The sequence below is a fragment of the Brachycentrus maculatus genome, unplaced genomic scaffold (assembly GCF_059751285.1).
Source record: "Brachycentrus maculatus isolate JH-2025_06_01 unplaced genomic scaffold, ASM5975128v1 h1tg000087l, whole genome shotgun sequence".
NCBI classification, from domain to species: domain Eukaryota; kingdom Metazoa; phylum Arthropoda; class Insecta; order Trichoptera; family Brachycentridae; genus Brachycentrus; species Brachycentrus maculatus.
The window spans coordinates 563,658-590,668 of NW_028280841.1; the positions used below are offsets into that span (position 1 = coordinate 563,658).

Here is a 27,011-nt window from a genome sequence, read left to right on the forward strand (position 1 = left end):
AGCACCTTTAAGTGTCTCCCGCTCTCTACCAACAGTATGTAAAAAATGCTTTTAAGAGTTTCCCGCAAACAATGTGTTAATTGGATGTAAACCCAGATTGGAATCATATACTTTATAGCAGTGGTACTTAATCCGGGTTCGATTGAACCCCAGGGGTTCAGCGAGTCAGCCTCCCGGGTTTGGCATGGGGCAAAACACACCCGACTTGTACAATATTATGAAAAATGATACAACGTATGACATTTTTATTTTTCTAAAAGATCTTGTATATTATTTGAAAGGAATATATCAAATATCATGAAAAATGATACGACGTATGATATATTCATTTATCCAATAGATCTAGTATATTATTTGAAAGGAATATATAAATCAAGCAATATTTTTTTTCAATTATGGGTTCGGTGAACGCGCATATGAAACTGGGGGGGGTTCGGTACCTCCAACATGGTTAAGAACCACTGCTTTATAGGCTAGTACCCAAAACTCCGTAAAAATTGTCTGAAAATACTCTTGACTGACATCTACACAACCCAACACTAACCATTACACATACCTTATTTTACAGAATAAAAGATGCACATTTTTAATAATAAAAAAAATCCTCCAAAATTTATTCCGGTTTGATTCCCAGGGGGGGTGAAAATAAATATTTGTGATTTCACAATCTAATATTTATTCAATTCTACCCTGGACTGGTCCCTGAAAGGAATGAGTGTTCACCTTGCCTTAATGTAAGTAATGATCAAGATAACACTGTGTCAATACGATCCAGTGCCCTATTGGGTGCAGATGAGGGTAAGAAGAAGAAAAAATAAAACTAATGATGATTTGTTTAGGTGGATAAATAGACATCCTGTGAGATCTTACAGAAATAATTCAGCGTAGTATTCTACACTTAAGAGTATATATTTCTGTCTGGAAGAAACACACAAAGCGTTGCTATAACTCATTATCTAATACGTATTAACGTATATTTTGTATTTTAAGTCTATAGTTGACCTGATGATTGAATGCCTTGCTGTATCATGAATGCCTTGATGATCATGCCTTGAAGTAGAGTTTTTAAGTGGTACATATTACACAGTGTGAATGATGAATGATACATAGAGTATTACATAATAACACCCCAATATATCCTCCCCAAAACCAATGATATAAGGGTGGTCACTGACCGGAGCCATTTCCTCGTAACGTAACACGTTACAATGCGAGCATTCAGGCAGTCAGTACAGCGAGCCGAGCGCTCCATCCATAGTTTCGGATGCTCGCCGCGAGCGATGTTACGACGTTACATTACGACGGAATGCTCCGGTCAGTCACCACCCTAAACCAAATGTTAAAAATAGCAGGTTTTATCTATGGTCATGTAAGTAAATAAAACAAAGCTTTGTTGTTTATACATCTTTATTAATTCACTTTATATTACAATGTTTTCTTAATTATTCACCTAAATTCACTACACACTAAATAAGCATTGAGATTATTTAATTAAAAGAAAAATTGAGCAAGGTATCATAAACATTATATCTGTGTTGTTTTCAAATATCCTAGTTACGTATCGTAAATTTTAAATTCGTAAACTACTGAATATAATTATGAAATAAAATTGTATTGTACTTTGTTTTTAACTATCATGTGAATATTCTGGAATTGTGCAAAACATAAAATTTTGTGCTCGTTTATATTTTAATTTTCTCAACATCCAATTGGCGATACTGTTTTTCTAGGTTATTATGCCATTTGCATTATCACTTTTTGCTAAAGTTATGGAATTGCATTACAGCATTTATCATTAGGAATGATGTGATATCACCTCTATAAATATTGTACATATCTCGACCAATATCTGTAGATTTATGAATTAATTTTTAAATCAAACACAGATTTTTTGAGTCTACTAAGTTGTATTTTAATTAAAACACATAAAAATTAATATTCTGACAATTGTTTCGCCTAGTTATGGCATTTTCAAACGAATTTGTTTGAAAATGACATAACTAGGCGAAACAACTGTCACAATATTAATTTTTATGTGTTTTTAATTAATTACAACTTAGAAGACTCAAAAAATCTGTGTTTGATTTAATAATTAATTCATACATTAAAATGGAGTTCTACAAATTAAATGCCAAATCAATAAACATCTGTAAAATCTTCATCCACCAAGATATAATCATATTTTGAAATTCAGATACCTCCTCTGTACTTTTTACACCGTTATATAGTTTTATGAGGAGTGGAAATGTTTTATTTACTTATTTATAATTTTTTGTTTACAATTTACTTTTTACGTTTTAGTGGATTCATTTATGTACTTTGCTAAAAATAAAAACTTAATTGTTATTTCAGCTGCATTGAATTGAGATGAAAGTTTGTCAAATATAGTACTCAATATTGCTTGTGAATCTAATAAGTAATAATGGAACTATTGAGCCGCCGAGAAATCAAAGTCACTCTCCATTTTACTGGGGTCCTCTCTGTTGGATGTGTCCGGTTCTGTGTCTGTTTCCAATATCCTCAACGGCTGGGCGGCCGGGACATCTTCAGTTTGCTGAAGATCTCCCGCTGTCTCGTCATAGTACTGAGAATTCTCTTGTTGCTCGTAGTATTCTGCATTTTCATTTTGCTCTGCTCCGTCGTAAGTTTGTCCAATGTTTGTATCTTCGGAGGTTTCAGTATTGGGGTATATTGCTTCGGCTTCCTGTTGTACAGTCTCTCCTTCTCCATACTGCACTTCGCCTTCTTGATTGTATTCATTATGTTCGTACATTTGTAATGTACTCGCATCCCCCTCACCGTAATTTTGCGCTTCTTCCACCTGACTATTCACCTCTCCTTCTACGTAATTAGTTTCTGTGTAAGTATTAGGATCTACTGGTACCGAGTTGACATCACCCTCTCTGTAATTTTGATCTGTTGTTGGATCTACATAATTAGGATCATAAGCTTGTTGCTCTTCAACATTTTCTCCGTAGTAATATTGCTGGTTCGGGTCATACTCTTGTTGTTCCTGGGTGGTATTTTCTATGTTTTGATCAGTTTGTTGGTAGTCTTGGGGGATTTGTTGATTAGGATCATACTCACTCTGTTCGTGTACTGCATATTGCTCATTATTGTAGTTCTCTTGGCTCGGATCATATTCAGGCTGTTGTTCTTCGTAATTTAACTGTTCCGCATTGTAATCCTGTACAGCTTCTTGTTGATTTGGGTCTATTTCTGTTGGTTCTTGCAAATTTTCTCCCGCATATTCAACTCCGGGTTCCATTACTTCATACCCTTGGCCTTCTTCATTACTGATAATTTGATGACTACCATCTTGCGCTTCATTTACATTTTCATGAGACGCATATAATGCATTAGGTTCGTTTTCTATTAGTTCTGTGCCTAAGTAAACATGTTCAGAAACTTGATTAGGTGTGATAGTTTCATCCAGTGGTAAATCACTCGACTGAGTTGTGTTTAAATTTTCTGTAGTATCAATTACAATACTGTTTTTATCCTTTGTTGCTTGACCCTCATTAGCTTTTATTACATTTCCAATATCTTCACTTTGATATTTTTCTTTAGAATCATCTTTTTGTAATTTTGATGGCGTGTTGTTTTCGGGTGATTCTTTTGGCAAAATAACTTTTGTCTTAATATCCTTTTCTGTAGAGTCATCTTTATCTTTAAAATATATCTCATCATTACAAATAATATCGCTTTTGCCGCTTTGATGTTCACTTCCATCTGCATGTTCATTTGAACTTGTATAGTTCCCATTATCAGTAGTTCTTACACGCTCATCTAGTTTTTGAGATTTGTATCTTTCGTCATCATTGAACTTTGGTAAAGTGTGGGGTGATTTTTCTCCTTCTCTCTCCCCCCTGGTTTTGTCTCCTCTTCCTGTCTCTCTCCTGCTTGCCTCTCGGCCACCCGTTTCTTCTCTGCGTGGTTCCTTGTGTCTTTCATACGGATATCTTTCATCTGGAGGATAACGATCGTACGGATTATGCTGCCTCAAATAGGGATCATTATAATTGGAAAATTCATTGCGTTTCCTTTCATCATCCTGACTTTTTGGTACCAAGACAAATCTTTTAGAAATCTCTTCTATCGCGTCATCTAAAGTGATTGGCTTCATTGTGTAGAGAGGGTTGGGTTCGTTGTAGATCCTCTCGTATCTATAGTTGGAATACTGCAACGGGTTGTAACCGTATTCTGGATAGTGCGTTGCTAAATTCACGGGAACTCTTTCAGTAATTACTCGACCGCTGCTTCTGTTAGAATATAAACCCGATTCTGAAGCCGGATAAAGGGGAGAAACTGGTTTATTCACTTGGTTCTTGTAGATGCTCTGAAAAATAAAATAAAAACCATAATGAGCATGTTTCCAACACCACCAAAACACGCTATTAAAACTGGTTTTGTTTCCATACTCATTATTCTGGATCCAACACTGCAAATGTGTGATTTCACAGAATACATACTATGAATACCAGAATACCAGAACACTTTGAGAATCGGTTTTTATCATTTAAATGTTTAATAAATATCAGAAAGTTGTAGTGTAAACCTTAAGGGACTTGATGCGGTCGGTCTTGGCTTGTAGGAAAGCCGCCTTCTTCTCAATGTTTTCCAGTCTAGCCAGTATCCTCCCATTTCTCTCTTTTCTTCTCTTGTGGTCGGTCATCAACACTTGGTATTGCTTTTTAGCCGCGGACATTCGGTCACTGTCTGCAAGATGGACACAAATCAAAACATTATCACAACCGGACTAAAGGTTTTATTATTTAGTCCAGATCTTGCAACTCAAGTACCTACTAGATTAAACCCTTCCACGTCGAATAAAAAGTCTAGTACTTGTATAAAAATATTACAATATGCTTACAAAATTACACATTATTTTACTAACAGTAATTTAATTTTTCATCTTTTGTTATTTCAATAATACGTTTGTCAGTCATCCATAGAATGTTGTATGTTACACGGTATATAAAGTGATCATTTATGTAAGCCCTGTAAATACTTAGATTTCCATATTCCCACCTCAACTTTTTAATCTATGTTGGTGGCAAACTGGAGGTCGGCCGCTGAGAGCAGGAGGGGTTGAAGATGAATGTTGCGAGAGGCCAAGGCTCCATATAGGCTAAAGCGTAATGGTAATAGACAGGCGCCGTGGCGTATTTGGGTAGACGCTCGACTGCGAAACTGGCGTCGTGGGTTCGATTCCCGCCAATTGTAAAATAAATTCACATCTGGGTGTTTGTGATGTATTTTTCACATTTACCTATCCTTACTATTCTACCTGCAGACAAGCCTCTAAAGAGGCTTTGCGGGTTAAATTAAAAAATTCAAGAAGCTGTTTGCTTTGAACTGGCCGACATTATAATTGAATTGTAATAAGATAATAACAAATAGAGATTTTATAACAAAGCAATATTTTAAATTATAATTGTGTGTTTGTTTCATGCGATACAATTCAGGCTTTCAATACAAACTTGAGAATGTTACATTTAGGGTTGAAAATTCAATTTCATTAATTGATCCGGCAGTCACTTAGTCTTCAATCCATTTTTACTTTAATTTATGCAAATGAGATTCTTTTCTGAATGATTTCACACATTAAAAAACGCCTGAAAATAGCATTTTCAATATTATTACTTTATTTTTAAGCCAGTTCAATTGAGTAATAGTAACTCGCTATAGTCAAAGTATTTGTTCTGACTGTAAATGGTCAGACTTTCAAATTCTCATCTCAATAATCTTTTTTTTAAAAAAATTATTATCTTTAATAAAAATTATTTGCGGGTGCAATAAATATAAATTAATAACTTCATTCATAAAAATATTGAAATAATGAACGTAATAATGGTACATATTTATTAAAAATGTAATAAAAAGTTGTAAGGTTAAATACTAAAGAAATATAAAATGCGCCTTGAGCTATGCAATATCTCAACAGTTTTGTTTGCTATATTGCCATCCAAGATTTAAAATAATGAAATATGAATACGGATAACTGAAATAAATAAAAAAAAACATATTTATTACTTTAATTTTATTTTATTGCGTTATTTGTAATTCCTAGTTTTCTGTAATGTAAATCAAACGTCTCTCCGCGTGTTCTGCTTGTGAAGCTTACATCAACAAAAAAATACTTTGATAAGGCAAAATAAAGGATTGGGTAAATGATCAAGAGTTAATTCTATTAAAATTTTAAAATAGTTTATATTCTTAATTATTCTCTCTTTTTCTGTGTATATTAGGTTTAAATGGATAAAAACAATAAAAAATGTATGTAAAAAGAACTCCACCGACAAGACACACAGGGTAGCTTGGTAAAAAATTTCTTTAAATTTATGTAAACATAAAAAGTAATTTATACATATAAAATTTCATTTATTAATGATTTCTTGTATCTGAAATGATTGGCAATTTTAATATTTATAACATTATGATATTTATATGAAAAAAAGGGACCTAAATTGTATTTGATAATAAAAGCGTCGAAATTCTGCAAATAACTATATATTTTATCTGATTTTCTAAATGTATAGGCAAGTAGGTACTTAAATATTCGTGTCTAAATGGGTAAAAATAAAGTTAAATATGGCAATAATTTTCATTTCTGATTAACAACTGCGTTGCGCAATACTAAATCATTGATTTATTAATACAGCATTACCTTAGCATTCCACTTCAATATTAAATTTGACCTCCTTTAAATAACACGACATCTATATCGATGGAAACCACACGCGTTAGCTGATTTTCCCATTATTTATATACTTTTCATATCGAACTATACTATTTAAAATGAATGATATTACGTTATGGATATCGGCGTTGTTTAAGGCTACGTGCTTTCAGTTCCAACGACTACGAAATACTGAGTTCTAAATTGAATAATAACACATTACTTTCCCTAGTTTCATAAACAAACTGGGTTACTAACGCGAGTTGGATTTATATAATACCATCAGCTGGTTTATGTTGGGGGATGAGGAGTAACGAGTACCTACATAGTATATGGCTGCTCGTTCGTGCGTTAAGTTCTTACCTCCTTTGTTAAATGAATAATTATTATAAAAGTTTTAACGTAAGTTCTTACTCTACCTCACTTTGAGTGTTTAATTATTACTTTAGTTCTTTCACACATACCATATGTGACATTGGTAGTATGACGCAGGAATCCGTGTTAATTTCCAGATATTTTTTTTATATAATATACAAATGTACATAAATTCATAAAGCGCTTATTGTTTTCAACAAATTTTCCATCTATTTTTAAAATTGTTATTTTTAGTACAAAATCGATAATCAAGTATCCATATTTGCGAACGCAAAGCTAATTCTATACTGCCAGGAAAAAGCGGAACAATTTTATTTTCTTAAAACTTATGTAAAATTAAACGTAAATAAATTTTTTGCTTAGAACACATATTTTGTGTTGAAAAATGAAGTTTTTCTTCGAAATAAATATATGATTTAAAAAAAAGGAGTTATGTGTAAAGGAGTTATGTGTTATAACATGTAAAGAGTTTAATAAATGATAAAAAATATTATTCGCTATTTTCTAACAACAAAAAAATAGTGCGCGGACAACATGTACAAAATTGGTAGTCGTAATATTTTTCTCATTATTAATTTTTATAACAGACAATTATTATCCTTTGAAGACATAATTGAGTATTTTTCGAATTTTGTAAGCGAGAAAAGTTAAAATTTAATTTATTTGTTCGTGTATGGTAATGTATGTGTGTATCTATACTATATTAATATTTATATTAGATGATTTTAATCACAATACCATTATTTAAAAAAATATATAAAATAATAAAACTGATAGACCGCATAGACTTCAACCTAGAGCCGTCATTATCCAGCTAAATCTAAATCCATCACAGGTTATTATAGTATGAATCCTTGAGGTTTGTAGTTTACTCACCTTTCTGGCTGTTAAAATGAGGATGAGGATGCCACCCTTATCGCTGGCAGAACTATGCGGGATTTCCTGACACTGATGAAGCACCTCCCACACGACGCTACGCAATAGCTGTAGTCATACTTACTACTTTCCAGAGTTACCATGTTCTACAAGGCAAAGTTATTTAAGTATGCAAATAACTTCGCCTTGTAGAACATTATAACATAATAATGAACGTAATCATTTCACAGTTTAAGAAAACCCAAGTTGAGTTATACGAAAAGAAAATCCTTCGTCGAAAAGCGATTGTGATTCGATATTGTGAAATATATGAATTAATAAAATATGTTTTTTTTCCAAAATATATTGATAGGGAATAGGGAATATGATCCCAAGAAATCGGAGCTTTTTTAGTTCCACATTTTTTTTGGATTAGAAAGTAATATTTTAAATTAGATTAAATTAGATTACTTATAAATATTGGAAATTAAAAAGGCAATTAATAATGATTTACAACTAATAAATACACAAGTAAATTATTTTGCCAAAAGTCCGTTATTAAATATGTTTCGAATCACTCATCATCCCTGATCCCTTTTGACTGTGACTGCCAATAAAAAAAATAAAGCCACTTGAGATCTACCTAAGCTTCTTTCCCTAACCGTCAAAATATTTTGAATATTGTTTAGTAGATTGAGTTTAAGTATTAATCAGTCTCGATAAAGAAGCGGTTAGCTTCGAAACCGGTAGACATTATAATTAAGTTATAATAAAATATTTATAGTGATTTTAAAACAAAGATACATTCTAATTATAAAATGGAAAATCACAAAGTTAGTGCTTAAAATATAAATTAAATAATATTTTAAACTAATACTTAATACTTTAAATCGATGATTTAAACAGAACAAAGATACTTTTTGAATTTACTGAAGCCATATAGATGGCTCAAACCAACCATAGAGTTGGTTTGAAAAAAGTTTGAGAATACTTAAAATTCAGGTCAGGAGTCGGAATAATTGGTATGTATGTATGAGGACATGCATTAATTTGCAAGAGGCGAACACTGTTTGCAAACATAGATTGGTATGGCGGTCTATTCTCTCTGCCTACCCCTGCGTGAAAGCAGCGTGATGGTTAGTGAGTTAGTTTTTTTAGTGTTTGATAAAATAAATATTTTAAAATATTTATTGTCCCGTTTTTAATTGTTAGTATTTTGAATTTTTAATGTCTCAAAAGCTGAATTTAAAGCTTTTGGAACTGACTATTTTCAGGTTTTCAGCGTTATTTTTTATTTATTCATTTATTTCTTAAATATAAATGTACATTTAATTTATCTGAATTCTGGCTCTTTAGGCATAGACTGTGTTGAGCCAAAATACTTACATGCCGAAAAATACATACATGCCTAAGTACAACAAAAAGTAAAGTAATGTTAATATTTTTTAATTGACATCTCAACATAGATGAAGAAGAATATAGAAGTCTGGACATTTACGGAGCTTACGGCCGTCATAGATTGGTTTAAGCGATCACTTTACACACGTGTAACATTCACCGATTCTACCTATGATAGACAAACACACTATTCAATTTCTTTGAAGTTCTATTCACTCGTATATAATCCAATTTTGAAACATTGTACAAGATACATCTAGATGTCAAAAAATAATATGATAAGTATTTGGACACACTCAAAATGTTGTTAATTTAAAACAATATCATACGTGTATAGAATATCTGAATTCCGACATTCCTTCCGTGCGAAAGGTGCTTACCCAGCACCCAAGTAACTTCTCCGTAAGGATTAATGAGTAAGGTCGGGTGTTTGCTTCATGGCTTTGGTTTATGAATTCATTAACTTTCAGAGTTGGAGTTGAAAACACCATAACCTTTGCACTATGGATGTATGGCGGTCCTGTGGGGTGGTGACCCACCCTCCCTCAGGGTCGTACCGCCAGTACCACGCCGCGGGCGGGTCGGGGGTGCATAGCACACAAGGGCGGACGACAAATTAACTTATACTAGTCATTTATGTTAGAGGTTGGAATCAATTTCAGTTCGAAGCCAATCCTAAATTTCACTCAACCCTTTCCAATGAAAAAGTGTTATTGAACTATAAAATTCAACGCATTTCATGGGCCGATATGGTCAGCAACGTGAATGTACTCTAAAAAGTAAGAGCAGGGAGACATTTGCTAACCGATATCAATTTCAGCTCGAAGTCAGTCCTTAATTTCACTCAATCCTTTCCAAATAGATGTATCGTTGAACTATAGAATTCTACGCATTCCATGCACCTATATGGTCAGCAACGTGTATGTGCTCCAAAGAGCAAGAGTAGGGAGACAGTTGCTGACTGATATCAAGGTCCGAATGGCGTCCTATCTGGGGCATGTGCTTACAGGAGAGAAATACGAAACTATCGAAGATCTCCTGGCTCCGGAATATACGAGATTGAAATTTTAACCCTTACTGGTCCAATGTCAAATCTCATTCGATATCGATTTTTTGCTCTTAGGTCCCATATCGGATGTTACTCGACATTTTTTTAATAATTAGTATTATTTATTTAAATACCAAGCTTACATTTTTGTCGCTCGTATGTGGATTATTAAAACAGTATGTGGAGCAGAGGACAAAAGATTTTTCCAATTGGAATGTAACTGTCTACCTAGATTTTTTTGAATTTTGGGGGACTGGAAAGGTTTAAAGTTACCTTCAGTAATGAGGGTCCTTATGAGGGCTTTCGAGCTTTCGAGTGCGAAATGTTGCGAAATTTATTTTTAAAAATGTGAAACAAAATTGTATCATGATTTTACTGTGAATTTCCATATGGAAAGTATAGTATCTCAGATTCTTTTAGTATCTTGTCTTGCATGGTTGATTAGAGCAACCGGTATAATTAATTGGTGTTTTTATTGACGAGTCGCCACTGCATTTGGCATTATTCACATACCTCCCCGAATATCGCGTGACAGAATAATTTCCGAACAACCCCTAAAGGGTAAATCATAACCTCGTGCCCTTGAGGCAGGTATTTTAATATGGTGCATTTTGGTTTTATTAAAGCATTAACTACATATTGAAATGATGGAAATACTATTATTTTAACTTTGAAATTCAATGTATGGTTGATTGGAGGGATTGTATATTTGAATAAAATAATATTTACATATATATATATATATATATATATATATATATATATATATATATATATATATATATATATATATATATATATATATATATAAGGTGCAAAGGGCACTGTTATCATGATGTTAATAACACATGAAGGAAAAGTGATCACCCTTTCGCTCCAGGTACCAGTCCAGGGTAATATTGAATAAATATTGAAGTGAAAAAATCACTTTCATTTATTTGACCCATCTGGGAATTGAACGAGGAATCTCTAGTACGGTAGCCGAGCGTGCTGACCATTACTCTACGGAGGCGGATATGTCATCAATGTTTATACAATAATAAAAAAAAAAAACAATGGATACAAGTAAGTTATATTTATTACACTTAAAATTACATTCTTAAATAAAATATGTAATTATTACAACAACAAACAATTATAATAAATTTTATCACTGTCAATCAACATATATCACATTTTGACATATTATTTAATATATTAAACCTAAAACAGACAAATGTAAAAAAAAATACAAATATGAATATTTCTCTGTTTTAAGTTTAGTGCGTATCAGTTTTGTATAAAAGTTACCAATAATAAAATTGGTTTAAAACAAAGTTTACGTTTAATTCATTTTATAAAGTTAATATAAATAAAATGTGCACAGTATCACCATAAAGTTGTAAAGTAATTCCATATTCTTCTTCATATATGTTGAAGTATCAATAAAAAATGTTGTTAATAGCTCCAAAGCGGAGCAAAGTCCAGAAATTGTGAAGAAAAATTTAGAGAGATTGTAGAGTTTAACAACTCAATTCGAAATATTCTCAAGATTAACCAACTTCATTTAAAGTATTGTCAAAATTAACTAACTTCATTTAAAATATTGTCAAGTTTAACCAACTTTATTCAAAATATTGTACAGTTTTAAGAACTTCAATTAAAATATTGTCAAGTTTAACCAACTTTATTCAAAATATTGTACAGTTTTAAGAACTTCAATTAAAATATTGTCAAGATTAACCAACTTCATTTAAAGCATTGTCAAAATTAACCAACTTCATTTAAAATATTGTCAAGTTTAACTAACTTTATTCAAAATATTGTACAGTTTTAAGAACTTCAATTAAAATATTGTCATGTTTAACCAATTTTATTCAAAATATTGTCTGGTTTAACTATTTGGTTTTTTAGTCGATGTGTACTCTTAGAACGATATTCCATCTAATAATAAACATATATAGCATTATATGTGTGTTATACTGTTTTCAGATGTGTTTCGCATATTATCTTCATTAATGGTGTTATCATTTTTAACAAACACATTATGTATGTCAACAATACTGGTCTTATTGGAGCTCTGTTCCTGTTTTTCCAGTTCCAGGTCTAAACTTTTATTGTTATATCCTGTGGGAGAGTATGTTCCTTCGTCAACTGGCTTGCTTTTTGGCTTCCTGAAATTAGATAAAACTGAATATGGTGCATACAGTAAAACCTTTATATGACGGACCTCGGGATAAAACTGGAAAAAATCCGGTGAAATGTAGAAAAATCAAAAACGTTCTGTTAATATTATTCAAGTGTCGTCACGTGTAACATTTTTGAGCGACCACGATAATCACAAATTGCCTCCAAATTTTAAATGTGCTAACTATACTTGATTCTTTTTCAAAGCAGGATTACCGAAAGCAAGCGTGCCGATATCAAACAACGACGAGTGTCCGAAGATAAAAATATAATTTTGTTTGTGTTTTATATTGTTGTATTATGTGTTGTATATCGAGGTTTTACTGTACTTTGGTATATACATACATATATATGTATGTATATATAAATATATATATATATATATATATATATATATATATATATATATATATATATATATATATATATACATACATCCATCCTCTCTGCCTACCCCTGCGGGGAAACGGCGTGATGGTAGTAGTAGTAGTAGTAGTATATATATATATATATATATATATATATATATATATATATATATATATATATATATATATATATATATATATATATATATATATATATATATATATATATATATATATATATATATATATATATATATATATATTTATATATATATATAATTGGGTTTCAAAAACGGACATCGTTGTGTCACTTTAGCTATATATAATAAGGAATTGGGGAATTTATAATATTTAGACAAATTAAAAAATAAATAAAAATTCTAATAATTTTTTAAAAACTTACCTTTTACGAGTAAATAATAACGAATTGATTAGTTGTCGCACAGGACCTTCTACTGTGAGGTATAGTCCCAGAGAAGCAGAAAAGGATATAACCATATCTCCTAATCCTTGGCCCAACTGAAAACAATAAAAAATGTTTATTTTAAAAAAATAACACTTGTATGAGTATTATGATGAGTCAGGTGAGGTCGGAACAACATAGTATGGGAGAAAGAGTTGACTGCTTTCTATAAAATTTGAAACAAAAACAAACTTTCTACAAAAAAGGAAAAAAAAGAGATGTTTATATTTATTATTTAATTTAGAATATCAATGTAAGAGTATAAAAATACAATATTAAATAACAATGAATTATATATAATTAAGGTCGGTATTACTCCGCCTCCGTAGTGTAATGGTCAGCACGCTCGGCTACCGTTCTGGAGGTCCCGGGTTCGATTCCCAAGGGGGGTAAAATAAATATAAGTGATTTTTTCACTGTCATATTTATTCAATATTACCCTTGACTGGTACCTGAAGCGGAGGGCGGTTCACCTTTCCTTCATGTGTAAACGATCAAGATAACACTTCGTATATATGACGCAGTGCCCTATGCACCGTTGGGGTGCGGATAAGGGTTTTATTATTATTTATTATTATTACTTAATTAAATATAATTAAGTAATACCGAAAAAATGTCAGAGATAATCGCGAAATTAGAACGAGACTTGTAAAATTTTATTTTATTTCATTTATTAGATAAAAGTTTTCTAACTTCGTTTTACAATATGCACATACGAATATTCCATTTTCTTTGACAACACGTCACGACATTCGACATGTCACGAAAGTTTTATTCAATGTCACTTGTAAAATGTCAAATTGTTTTTTTACGATCTCATTCAACGCAATCACCCTTTGCAGAAAAGAGAAATTAAATATACATACTTAAAATATAACATTTTCGTTTTCTTGCACTCGGGCGTTGCTTAAAGCACAGAGATTCCCAAAACGTTTTTGACTCAATGGCCATTTTTCAATGTTTTTCACCGCCCACCTTTTGAAAACGATATGTCTATATTAAATATTACGCGTATTTTTTTCAATCAAACCCTTATCCGCACCCCAATTGTGCATAGGGTAGAGCGGCTGAACTGCACTGCTTTTTATTATTTTTTCTCATCTCGACCATAGGTGAAAGAAGAGTATGGAAGTTTGGGCATTAACGGGACTTATGACCGTCATACGCTGGTTTAAGTGATCACTTTAGATACGAGTAACATTTACCAATTCCACCCATTATTGACAACCACACTACTCAATTTTTTTAAGCTTCTAGATAAAAATAGATCAGACTCGTAATATGCGAGTTCACAATGGCCATCTTTATTGAGATGAGGAATGTTTTATCAACTCTGTGACGGTCGTTAGCCCTGTAAAAATGTTCAGACACCCATATTCTTCTTCATGTTGAAATGTCAAGAAACTTGTTTGACTTACAATGATGAGCGTATCTATATGATACGGCTGTCTGGTGACGGCCACAGCTCGCATCTGCAGCCCCATGTGGACCAGGTATGCTCCGTACACCAGCTTGCCGAGTGGGGTCCACGGCGACCAGCTCAGGAAGGTGGAGATGATTGCTGCGGAGACAAAAGTCTTACTTATCTAGATAAAGATAAAACCCCTTATCCGCACCCCAATGGTGCATAGGGCACTGCATCATATAAACTCAGTGTTATCTTGATCGTTAACACACGAAGAAAAGGTGATCAGCCCTCAGCTTCAGGTTACCAGTCCAGGGTAATGTTGAATAAATATTACAGTGAAAAAAATCACTTTTATTTATTTTACCTTCCTTGGGAATCGGACCCGGGACCTCCAGAACGGTAGCATTACTCTACTGAGGCGGACAAATGTCCGCTTACTTATCTTAAACTTATTATACTTACAAAAGAAATTGCGCGTATTTGACTTCATACAATATATCGCTCACTCCTTTCAACAACGTCTTATATCAAAAAACGAATTTTTCAGGAGATCTTTTTAATGTTTTAAAATATTATACAATATTGAAAATAAATATCAAGCCACTTATTGAACTTTTTACTGTGCAACAGATCTTTTTAGGTAAAACCTGAATGTTTTTTCTCCATTTGAAAAATATTTAGTATATTTAAAAAAATAATTAAACAATGCATTTTCTTCAAAATGCAAAAACAAGACTTTCTGCCATGTAGCGGGTAAATATTAAGTTGAAAATATGCCTCTTTTGCTGAGATATAGAAAACATGTACAACTGAATATTGACGATTTTTGATTTATGACGTTCTTGAAAGGAGTGAGCGATCTGTATTCTGTTCTCAACAAGACTTATTTGCCTGTTGAGATGTCCATAAAAAATATATTGATGGCTTTAACTTAAATCGTATATGTGATAGTCAGGGTATGTTGATTTATTTGTTATTTTGATGTACTTACGAACGTGCCCAAAGACGCAACACATGATGAGGAGGCAAAGCGCGGCTGCCCAAATTGGCCTGTGGAGGCCGGCATAGAAGGAGGCTTCGAGTGCGCTGTATGGGCGAGAAGGTTCGTAGAACACGGTCCCAGAAGCCATGGCCCCCAGCAGCACTCCGAGGGCCACTATGGCGCCAATCACAGACAAAGACTGCGACACAGATAGCAAGATAAGAATGATAATATAGCGCAGAAAGCAAGACAAGAATGAAAGCCATTATTTATGAAGAGTCTTGTAAAAGTGTTCCGCAAGGTATCGAATTGGTCCTCAAAGCTTGAGACGACCAAATTGATTGAATAAAGGAAACAGGAAAAATCAAAATGCTTTGTGAGTCGATTTTCACGGGTCATGGAGCATTTCGAGAATAATTCTTCCATTTTAAGATTAGACAAAGCTCTTTTTGTGAATGTGATGAGATGTCATTACAAGATGTCCCTCATTTAGTGTGGGTATGTCCAATTTTTTAAAAAGAATGATTTAAATTGGAAACAGAACATGCGAAAGAAGGTATGCAATCGACAAAAATTGATGAGGCATAAAGTGCAGTGGTATTAAGAAAATATTACAAGAAGAATAAGACAACAGTAATAACAAATAATAAATAAACTATGTGACAAATCTCGACTGATATAAAATGTATAATCCATTGCATCTATTGTATTAAATTGTTTGTAGGGATCAACATTATTTCGGCTGTCCAAATTTAAAACACAGTAAGGGACATTTTTTTGTAGTAGGTTTTTTTTGCATTTTTGGACTAAGTAGAGTCTACTTAGTCCATAAATGCAAAAAAACCTTCGACAAAAAAAATGTCTGTGTTTTAAATTTGGACAGCCGATTTGCTATGTATATTCACTATTATTTTTATGAAATATAAACAGACTGCTATAAATCTTTGTACATAACAGGCAGTGAGATTTTTTTAGAAACTAATACATTTATTTTTTAAAGTGAGTCGCTTACGACTCACATGTGAAGGCTTACCCTTCAGGAATATTTCTGGATAAAAATAAAGACACTTTACCGTGGAGATCCTTTTGTTTCCTTGAGTGTGGTAGCGTACTATCAGGTAGCCGGTAATGATTCCGAGGAAGTATGGACCAGCGCGAGTGTGGGAGCCGATATACACGTACTGAAAGACGCCGTGGATCCGAGGATTTGTCAGGAAGCTGCAGTCGATCATGTAAAAAAATCAACAGACATAATAGGAACTGGTGAAAAAAAAAACGTTAACCTACATAAAAGAAACTTGATTAAGGATAAACATAAATATTGTTTAGTAATAATAAAAAAGGTCATCAACATTTTTATAAACCTCCATGTAATCTGGGATCTTTTACAGCATTTTTTTGAGTGTGTCCAAATACTTGTTCGCAAATCTGGGCTTCTTTACAACTCCAACTCCTTAGAGAGTTGTTTTTGGGTTTTGGCGTCTTTGGATTAGGATTTCAAAATCATCTAAATAAAAGGGTCTCTGCTAAATAAAACCTTTCTGAACCAGTGAACTCACACGTAAAGTGTCATGAGATTTACAATATATTTAGGAGTTCCAAAAATTTGAGTACTGTTATTATCAATCATGGGTAGAATGGTGAACGTTGCACATGTGTAAAGTGAACACTTTACCAGCCTATGATTGGTCGTAAGCCTGTCATAGGCTAAATTTGCGAGATTCTAGGCCAAACGTCACAAAAAATTAAGGTTAGGTTAGAAAATGATCAGCGTATCTTACACAAAATGCGTTTCTGATTGTAATTTAAAAAGTGGCCAAAAAATGCCCATGGAACTTCTTCTTCTTCTTCCTCTTTATTTAGGACAATGTCCTGTCATTCTCCGGTCCACTCCTGGGAGGTGGAAGACCAGCTCGGCTGTCCAAACTCAAAACATAGTAAGGGACATTTTTTGTAGTACGTTTTTTTTACATTTTTGGACTAAATACATTCTACTTAGTCCGAAAATGAAAAAAATCGTACTACAAAAAATGTCCCTTACTGTGTTTTAAGTTTGGACAGCCGAGCTATGTCTTCATCGTTAAGGTGGTCTTCCTGGGTACTATCGAATAGACCTATGAATAAAATCATAACAAAAGGTGCTAAAGAAGTTGTTGTTACTCGTCGAAGAAGAGCAGCGTCCCGGGCAGCTTGAGGCAGTAGGTGATGAGGGCCGGAGCCAGCATGGAGGCCAGCAGCAGCAGCAGCAGCAGCACGAGGGCCGGCGCTGCGCGCGCCCGCACGCGCAGCTGCGAGCACACCGCCAGCGACACCAGAAAGTAGTGGAAGTCCACGGGCACGTACCACGAATGGACCATGCACTGGAAACGGATCTTTATTCATTTTCATCGAAGGTCTTTATTGATTTTCATCAGTAATGGAGATCTTTATTGATTTTCAAAAGTAATTTTTATTTTTTCAAATTTTTGTCCGCCTCTGCGGTGTAATGGTCAGAGTGTTTAGCTACTGTGCTGGAGGTCCCGGGTTCGATTCCCAGGGATGGTGAAAATAAATATTAGTGATTTTACACTGTAATATTTATTTAATATTACTCTGGACTGGTTCCTGAAGCGCAAGAGTGATCACCTTGGCTTCATGTAAGTAATGATCAAGATAACACCGCGTCAATTCGATGCAGTGCCCTATGCACCATTGGGTGCGGATAAGGGTTTTAAGTAATTTTTGTTTTTATTTACAATATTTTCACTCAAAATGTTGTAAATAACGTATCGGGTCAAATTATAAGCTTAAATAATAAAATATTATTTTTTGACATCTCATCAAAGATGAAGAAGAATATGGAAGTCTGGGCATTTACGGGGCTTACAATAAATAATAAAATAGTAAAAATGCAAATAATAAAAATAATAAAAATAATAAAAATGCAAATGGTATTTTCTGGCGTTTCTCATGTGTGTGATTATAATCCAGGATTCCGACCTCAAATACTTATGAAAGATTTTCTGCTCAATTAATAGCTTCTTTTCATCTCACCATTAGACGTCTCTAGTGAAGTTCTAGTGATACAAGAATTTCACAATTGGTTCATTTATATATATATATATATATATATATATATATATATATATATATATATATATATATATATATATATAGACCTTCCAAGAATTTAAGTGGTGTAGTTGTCAATAATGGGTAGAATTGGTGAATGTTACACGTGTGTAAAGTGATCACTTAAACCAGCCTATGACGGTCGTCAGCCCCGTAAATGCCCAGACTTCCATATTATTCTTCATCTTTGATGAGATGTCAATAAATAATTTTATTTTTTTATTTTTTTATTGATTTTCATCAGTAAGATTAGTAGAGATTTTATTGGTTTCATAAAAGAGAGATCTTTCTTGATTTTCATCAAACATTGACAGTCAAACGATCCTTCTGTCTTCTACGCGTGTCATGTCAGGTCCCCTTGATGTCGACTATCACTTGAGAGTAATTGTCCTTGTCTTGGGTAGCTCTACACGGTGCCTCAAAGCGTAGGACTGGTCACCTTGCCTTATAATATGCAGTGCCCTATGCACCATTGGGTGAGAATATAGATAAAAAAATAATAAAAAGTAACAAATCGATGTTATTCTAATAAGCTTCTATTCTATGTAATTGTAATATAATAAGCAATAAAAACGTATATTTTTAATGAAGTGATGATGATGCGACTGAAAGCATACAACTGAAAAAGATTATATTTTTGGAGGCTAGGTTCAGATAAATTATTCAAAGGTTTCATTTATCTATGGATCAGATTCTGAATTAAAATATATCCAACATTATAAATGGCAACTTGGTTATGAATTTGTAAAGACAATTGTCACCATTTTATCCGTGTTTATGTAGTTGCTCAGCATCAGGATGTTTGTCCACCAATTCTGTCTGCAGAACTCTCCTTCCGGTTCCAAGATCTTCGGCCACAGAGGACCGGACCCTGTCAAAGGAAGGATCTGGGCCGTAAACAGGATTACCATGGCGTATGCCGGAACAAGCCTGAAAAATCACAAAGTAATTTCAATAGTACCAGCATATATTATTGTCATTTTATCATTTAAATAATATTCGATATTCCATATTACCCTGGACTGGTACCTAAAGTGGAGGGCTGATCACCTTTCCTTTGTGTGTTAACGATCAATATAACACTGCGTTTGTATGATGCAGTGCCTTATGCACCACTGGGGTGCGGATAAGGGTTTGAATGAATATCATTAAAATGTGTTAAGACTATGAAAAAGAGTGAGTCAATATTTGGTACATTTTGATCCAACATGGTTCAAGTACCATGCCCATTTTCAAGCGTCAGTTGGTGTTCATCATGGTATTATACTAATCCCTAAATTTGGTGGCATGGAACAATTGCTCCACCCGAAAACTGTTCAGTTTCTAATGTTAAAGACATGGTATCCTTTATCTTCTTCGTCTTTGTTCTATCTTCCCTGTATTATAGATTGTCAAAGGCTAATTGTATATACTTGGCCTGTTCAATGAATGCGTAGACAGACGTCATAAAACAAAATCTGGTTATTTAGAAGTAACATGCCTGGAACCCTTTCAAAGTATTCACCTCCCCGACCAAAAATAATCACGAGTTTTGAAACTTGAATGAGCTGAACCTGATGAAACAACTACGTTCACGACAACGCTCCAACTTGTATGTTTTTGGCCAAACACTCAATCACTGTTCTTCCCCACCCACTCTACTCACCTGATCTCGCTCCTTCTGACTTCTTCTTATTTTCCAAACTCAAAAGACCTTTGAAAAGAAGAATATTTGAGTCGATTCCTGAGATTAAGACAAATGCGACGAGGGCATGAAGCACATCATAAAAGAAGCGTTCTAGGACTGTTTACAAAAGTGAAAAACCGTTGGGATAAGTCGCTCACTCCTTTCAAGAACGTCATAAATCAAAAATCGTCAATTATCAGTTGTGCATGTTTTCGGAATGCGCAGAAAATGTACTATATCCCAGCAAAAGAGGCATATTTTTAACTTAATATTTACCCGCTACAGGGCAGAAAATGTTGTTTTTGCATTTTGCAGAAAAGGTTTTGTTTAATTATTATTTTAAATATTCTAAATATTTTTCAAATGGAGAAAACACCTTCATGTTTTACCTAAAAAGATCGGTTGCACAGTAAAAAGCTTAATAAGTGGCTTGATATTTATTTTTAATACATTGTGTTTTATTTTTGAACTTTAAAAACGTTCTCCTGAAAAATTAGGTTTTTTGATTTTTGACGTTCTTGAAAAGAGTGAGCGAAGTGTGTGTGTCGGGAAGGTGAATACTTTGAAGGGGACGCAGACTTCTTAATAAAGTAATTTTTTTGACGTCAGTCTTCGTATTAATTGGACAGCCCACGTACTTTGACTTTCTCAAAATGTAATAGAAATCAATGAATGCCATTTAGATTAGATGTTGTTTCATCATCCTGGCTGTTGAGATGAATTCCATTGTGTGCTTAACTATTTATCTAATCAAGAACGACAAAAAATAAATACGATACAATTGAGAATGAAAATAACAGCATTAAGAGACTATAGAAAGCATTTCACGACCAGTCAGACCATTAACTTGAAATTAGACATATCCGGAGTTGGAACAATCGGCATTGGTACCTTTACGAGATGATGCATTAAGGGGATGAAGAAAAGACTTTTTCAAAATCGTTAATGTTTTGAGGGTTGTATCCGTTCTGCATGCTGCTACAGAGAATTGGAGTAATGGTTTACCTGATGTATCTTTGGAATATGAACAATGGGAAGTTCATGGGGGTATTTTCATAATTCTTGAGTAGCCCATAAGCTGAAAGTAACCCACTCAGCACGAGGAAGCTGTCGACCAGTAAATCGCTGTGACAAATGAACACAGACGAGAATGTGTGATACTTCTGCAAACATAAACATGTCGATATTTTATTACTTTCAGATAAACACAATTTAAAAAAAAAACATAATTTTAAGAAGGATACATAAGTAACTTCAAGCAATATCAATGGGAACAAAGTAAATTTTAACCACGCTAGTAAAATAAAGGCACACTTAGTAATTTATAACCTTGATAAAGTCAGGCATAACCAACGCATCAAAGAGATAATAACAACCCTTTTACTTCATATTATTACATACCTCTTCGAGGCTCTCCCTGTTGGAGATGGGTCCTGATATGACCGTCCCGAAGCGGTGGTCGAGGATAATGACACAAATGGACAGGAAGCGAAGTCCCCACAGGATCTGTAGATCCTTTCCCGTGGGTTTGCCCAATTGTTTGAGGTGGTAGATTAAGGAGTACGCCTTGATAACGCGAGTGTAGCCAGAATCTATCATCAAAAAATACATAATAAATGACAGTTCACCAACATTCACTAACACAACATGTCTTCGGGTCGACCAAAAATCGTATGTGTTAAACATTTTGTGTAGTTTTAAGTGTGTAAATAGTACTATGGCAATGAAGGGTGGTCACGGACAGCCACGTCTCGAAACCGGTAGACATAAAAATCTGAGTCAGTGATTATTTACTAATTTTACTAACATTAAAAAAAAATAAGTAAAAATGACTAACCACAAAGTAAATGCTTAAAATATTAATAATATAGAGATATTAATATACGTATAATCGCGACACTGTTAATGAAAACATTTGTACTTCTCAAAACTAGTCGTGTTAACATTACATTAATAAACATACATTACATCAATAAATGAATTTTACACATTAATAAACTCGAATTTACACACACTAATGTAATTTTTGTTGCATTAATATGCAACAAATTAGTAAACTCAGAAAAGTGGTCTTCCGGGTGTTTTATTTTTATATTTTATCACAATATTATTCCGAAACGTTAAATGCCAATTCAATATCTTTATGTATAGAAGAATGGGATCGTTGGGGGAAATACCTTCAGTTCTGCCGCATCTGATGATATACCAGTGGTAGTAGGACGAGAGCAGCACCAGGCCAATAGATATCCCTGCTACCCAGCTGCAAAAGGAAAATATGATGAAAATATGACAATCGTGGAAGTTTAAGATAGACGGCATTGCAATTTCGCGTAGGGATGTTTTTTTTGTTGGTTTTTAACATTTTTGGTTTTGATTTTTTTCACTGTCAACGCATCTGCGTAACGTCAAGGCCCGACATACGTTAAATAGCAACTTAACTTTCTATAAACCCCTGTAATATTTACATTATTGAAATCTTTTTCTTAAATCATCGTTTTTGTATTGAAAATATAAGTTTTTATCGAAATAAATAGGGTAAGGAGTTAAAAAAATATTTAAAAATATGTATTTTTAAAAATGTATATACTAATGGATGTATAAGAACGAATAAATATAATTGACTTTTCACTCTAATATTTATTCAATATTACCCTGGACTGGTACCTGAAGCGGAGGGTTGATCACCTTTCCTTCATGTGTTAACGATCAAGATAACACTGCTTCTTTACGATGCAGTGCCCTATGCACCATTGGGTGCGTAAAAGGATAAGAAGAAGAAAATCACTAATATTTATTTTCACCCCCTCTGGGAATCGAATCCGGGACCTCAAGCATGGTAGCTAAACACGCTAACCATTCACCACGGAGGCAGAGAAAAAATAAATCATAAATCTTTTTTTTTAAACTTACAAGAACGCCAAAGCTCCGGTGGTGAATGATTTCTCCTCTCCAATCCCCTGGCACGAGGAGTTGTCTATGGCGACATGGAACTCCACGGAGACGTTGTCTGGGGGCCCCAGGCCGGGCCCCCGGACCGAGAGGTCCCCCGAGCCCTGCTGCGGGGCCAGGTGCCTGCTGAGCAGGGCCTGCAGCTCCGCGGGGGCGCAGCTCGCGGGGGCGCACAGCCCCCAGTAGAACTTGCTGCGGGGAACTTTCACGCGGTCACCGGTGTACTGAAAAGGCATTTAAAACATTATTAATAAAGTAACACAAGGGTTTAATTCAAGGGTTTTTATTTATTTATTTGTTACATCATATTTTCCTCTTACATGACTCGAAGAGTCCTTTTTACATTACTTAATTGTAGAGACATTTACTTAATACAATAATTCAACCAAAATAAACTAACTAACTGACCATCACGCCGCTTCCCCGCAGGAGTAGGCAGAGAGAATAGAACGCCACACCACTCTGTCTTTGAAAACCTTCTTCGCCTCTTCCACGTTCATGCATTTCCTCATACATACCCGCCGATTATTACGACTCCTTATCTGACCACTTTCAAGTATTTGGCATACCTGATCGTGCCATGTTTTTCTCGGTCTTAATTTGCTCCTTTTTACAGTTACGTTCGCCTCATAAATTTGTTTTACCGTTCTTTCCTCACTAATTCGTTCTACATGTCCAAACCATCTCAACACACCTTCCTTAATTTTATCGATAATGCTTATCTCAGTTTTGCATTCCTTCCTTATTTCACTATTCGAACATCCATCATACATCGTTTTGTCGCACATTCTTCTGACAGATCGCATTACGACTGCATTCAGTCTACTTCAACCAAAATATTAGACAGTATTACACAATGTATATAATATCAGACATTATTAGACAATATAAAATGTTAGACAATGTGCTACCATTCCTAGACAGGACATCCCGCAATACTATATAAAAAAATAAGGGTTTGGTTAAAATATATGTAAGTCTCGTCAAAATGTGCGTCAGGTTAAAATATTGGTTAAGCATTAACATTATGCGTATTAATATATGGGTCGTCCGCCTCCGTAGTGTAATGGTCAGCATGCTCGGCTACCATTCTGGAGGTCCCGGGTTCGATTCCCAGGGGAGGGTCAGATAAATATAAGTGATTTTTTCACTCTAATATTTATTCAATATTACCTGAAGCGGAGGGCTGATCATCTTTCCTTCATGTGTTAACGATCAAGATAACACTGCGTTTATATGATGCAGTGCCCTATGTACCATTGGAGTGCGGATAAGGGTTTGAAATTATGAATTAGGTTAAAATATGGGTCAGCTTAAAATATGAGTCTGGTTAAAATATGAGTCTGGTTAAAATATGGGTCAAGTTAAAATACGAGTTAGTTAAATATGGGTTAGGTAAAAATATTGGTTGAGTTAAGTAAATATGTATGGGTTATATTCAAATATTGATTAAGTTTATGGGTCAGGTTGGGTTAGTCTTAGGCATACGTACGTATATCTTATCATAGGCGCTCCCTTGGGGGTCGAAGGTTTCCCTGTAGCGCCCGTGGTCTGCGGGCGGGCGGGGGCTGCGCAGGGCCACCTCGGCGAGGCAGTACTGGCGGCGCGCTCCGCCCCCCGAGCCGGCCCCCGAGAGCCCCTCGCCGAGACACTCTCCGAAGTTGCCGAGCTGGAACGTGGAGCCCTCCAGCAGGCCGGACGGACCCCGGGCGCTCGAATCCCACACTTAAAAAAAATCACGCCTGTGACATTAAGGCCTTACTCGCAATAATAGAATTCATTACGCGTCCGATTAAAAATATATGAATATTGGATTGGTTAAAAAAAACATATTGTTTTATTTTATTTTATATTTTAAGTTTATAAAACGTGCCTCTAAGTATCTGCGAAAAACATTAGAGAATATATAGGATTTGTTTTTTTACAATACAAATTAAAAAAAATATTTTTTAAACTCCGCATTCTTTCGATGACTCCAAAAACGGTGTTTTAAAAAAAAATCCAATTACGTCGAATGTTACCAGGGTTTAAAGAAAATTAAGTTAATATTTAAAGTATGTTGAATCTTAATACAGTAGTCACCAACCCTCCGAAAAGATAATGTGCGTTACATACTTTTTATTTTATTTATGGTTTGCAAACAAAGAAAAACATTTGCAAACAAAAAAAAACAAAATGTGAGTGGATCAGAACACAAAGTATTTTTTATTTCTCGAAATAATATATCAATATGATCCACAAAGTTAATGCTTTCAATATTCAAAACAAAGAAAAACACATTACGTGAATTGAAATACAATACTACTCGTTTGAATGTTTTTCATCAATTAGATGATAACACAACAAACTTGCAGATTCAAGTTAAAGTACAGGTTAAATATATAAAGAAAGAATATCAATGTGGTTGTAAAAAATGGTAATAACAATATTAAGTAATAAGGTGGAAAATTCAAGACTCTATTTCAAATCGATTTCACCAATCTGGTAATGGTAATAGACCTCTTGTATTTCTCAATGTCGTAATTAAAAATGTCATTGATAATATTATCATTACATCACCATATTGTGAATATGGACAAGATATAGGGGATGCAAACCATACCTTCTTTCAGTGTTCGCTCATTGAGAACAAGAACTTTCTAAATAGCTTAACACGGGCAGGAATCCAACTCCCCAACCAAGTATCCACCCTTATTGCTGAACCTAATTCTAGAATTACGGTCATAATTTCTAAAATAAAGATAAACGAATTTAAACCGTGATTTTTATTATTAATTACATTATTTAAAAAATACATATTAATATTGATAAAAAATCATACTTTCAAACGCCCAAAGAGTCATGTTCCTCAGATTTGAGTACATATTTTGAATGTCCTTTTCGCATGTTGAATTGGCATGTCCTTCCAAGTGTGGCAGCTCCCAAGATATGTCCAGGACATTTCCGACACCTTGCGTTCCCTTCACCAACCCCGCGAACAACGCACTCGATATTATTCTGACTATAATGCTCGTCATTTTAAACACTGCACTCGAAAAATCACATAAACTCTGTTTTTCCTGCCATTTTTTCACAAATTCTATCTTAGTTTAACTAAAAGAAATAAATAAATGTTTCACTTAAACAAGTCGACCATCCAATGAGCGTCCAACACGTATAGTATATTTAATTTTTCGGAACCTTTTCCGCACTTTACTGCGTCAGAATGATGTAACGTTAACCGAGAATATTTATGTTATTTTTATAAAAGAGCAATTTATAATTGTATGATGGAAGTAGATGAATACAAAATAAATTGTATCATGTTCTCGTTTGTATATATGTATATATATATATATATATATATATATATATATATATATATATATATATATATATATATATATATATATATATATATATATATATATATATATATATATATATATATATATATATATATATATATATATATATATATCGCTCACTCCTTTCAAGAACGTCATAAATCAAAATCGCGTAACCATTTTTTGAGACGTCTTTAATGGCGCATTCACACAT

General features: G+C 33.8%; 2 protein-coding genes across 3 annotated transcripts; both read right to left on the minus strand.

The window, feature by feature from the left end:
• Nucleotides 1-2,026: 2,026 nt before the first annotated feature.
• LOC148310787 (uncharacterized) lies at nt 2,027-7,986 on the minus strand. 2 transcript variants are annotated; one of them, XM_088257847.1, is made up of 3 exons: nt 7,934-7,986; nt 4,559-4,719; nt 2,027-4,339 (listed from the first exon to the last, which is right to left on the minus strand). In XM_088257847.1, the coding sequence occupies exons 2-3, from the start codon at nt 4,706-4,708 to the stop codon at nt 2,429-2,431; spliced, it is 2,061 nt and encodes a 686-aa protein (XP_088113973.1). In that variant the 5' UTR covers nt 4,709-4,719; nt 7,934-7,986; the 3' UTR covers nt 2,027-2,428. The 2 variants fall into 2 exon arrangements, with proteins under 2 accessions (XP_088113973.1, XP_088113974.1); XM_088257848.1 differs by lacking the exon at nt 7,934-7,986 and adding an exon at nt 6,671-6,712.
• A 6,185-nt stretch (nt 7,987-14,171) lies between these two features.
• LOC148310788 (nose resistant to fluoxetine protein 6-like) lies at nt 14,172-25,252 on the minus strand. The gene is made up of 12 exons (XM_088257722.1): nt 25,234-25,252; nt 24,964-25,196; nt 23,433-23,695; nt 22,700-22,782; nt 21,924-22,114; nt 21,528-21,685; nt 19,618-19,786; nt 17,906-18,105; nt 16,819-16,963; nt 15,755-15,944; nt 14,774-14,916; nt 14,172-14,189 (listed from the first exon to the last, which is right to left on the minus strand). The coding sequence occupies exons 1-12, from the start codon at nt 25,250-25,252 to the stop codon at nt 14,172-14,174; spliced, it is 1,812 nt and encodes a 603-aa protein (XP_088113848.1).
• Between the last annotated feature and the right edge of the window lie 1,759 nt (nt 25,253-27,011).

What these genes read in the sequence shown, in the direction of transcription:
- LOC148310787 (XM_088257847.1), bottom strand. Translation starts at nt 4,708, where the DNA reads ATGTCCGCGGCTAAAAAGCAATACCAAGTGTTGATGACCGACCACAAG. An exon ending in ACCGCATCAAGTCCCTTAAG is followed by an intron (nt 4,340 to 4,558) that starts GTTTACACTACA and finishes TTTATTTTTCAG; the next exon opens with AGCATCTACAAGAACCAAGT.
- LOC148310788 (XM_088257722.1), bottom strand. An exon ending in ATATTCCAAAGATACATCAG is followed by an intron (nt 19,787 to 21,527) that starts GTAAACCATTAC and finishes GTGATTTTTCAG; the next exon opens with GCTTGTTCCGGCATACGCCA. An exon ending in ACATAAACACGGATAAAATG is followed by an intron (nt 18,106 to 19,617) that starts GTGACAATTGTC and finishes ATCCGTTTCCAG; the next exon opens with TGCATGGTCCATTCGTGGTA.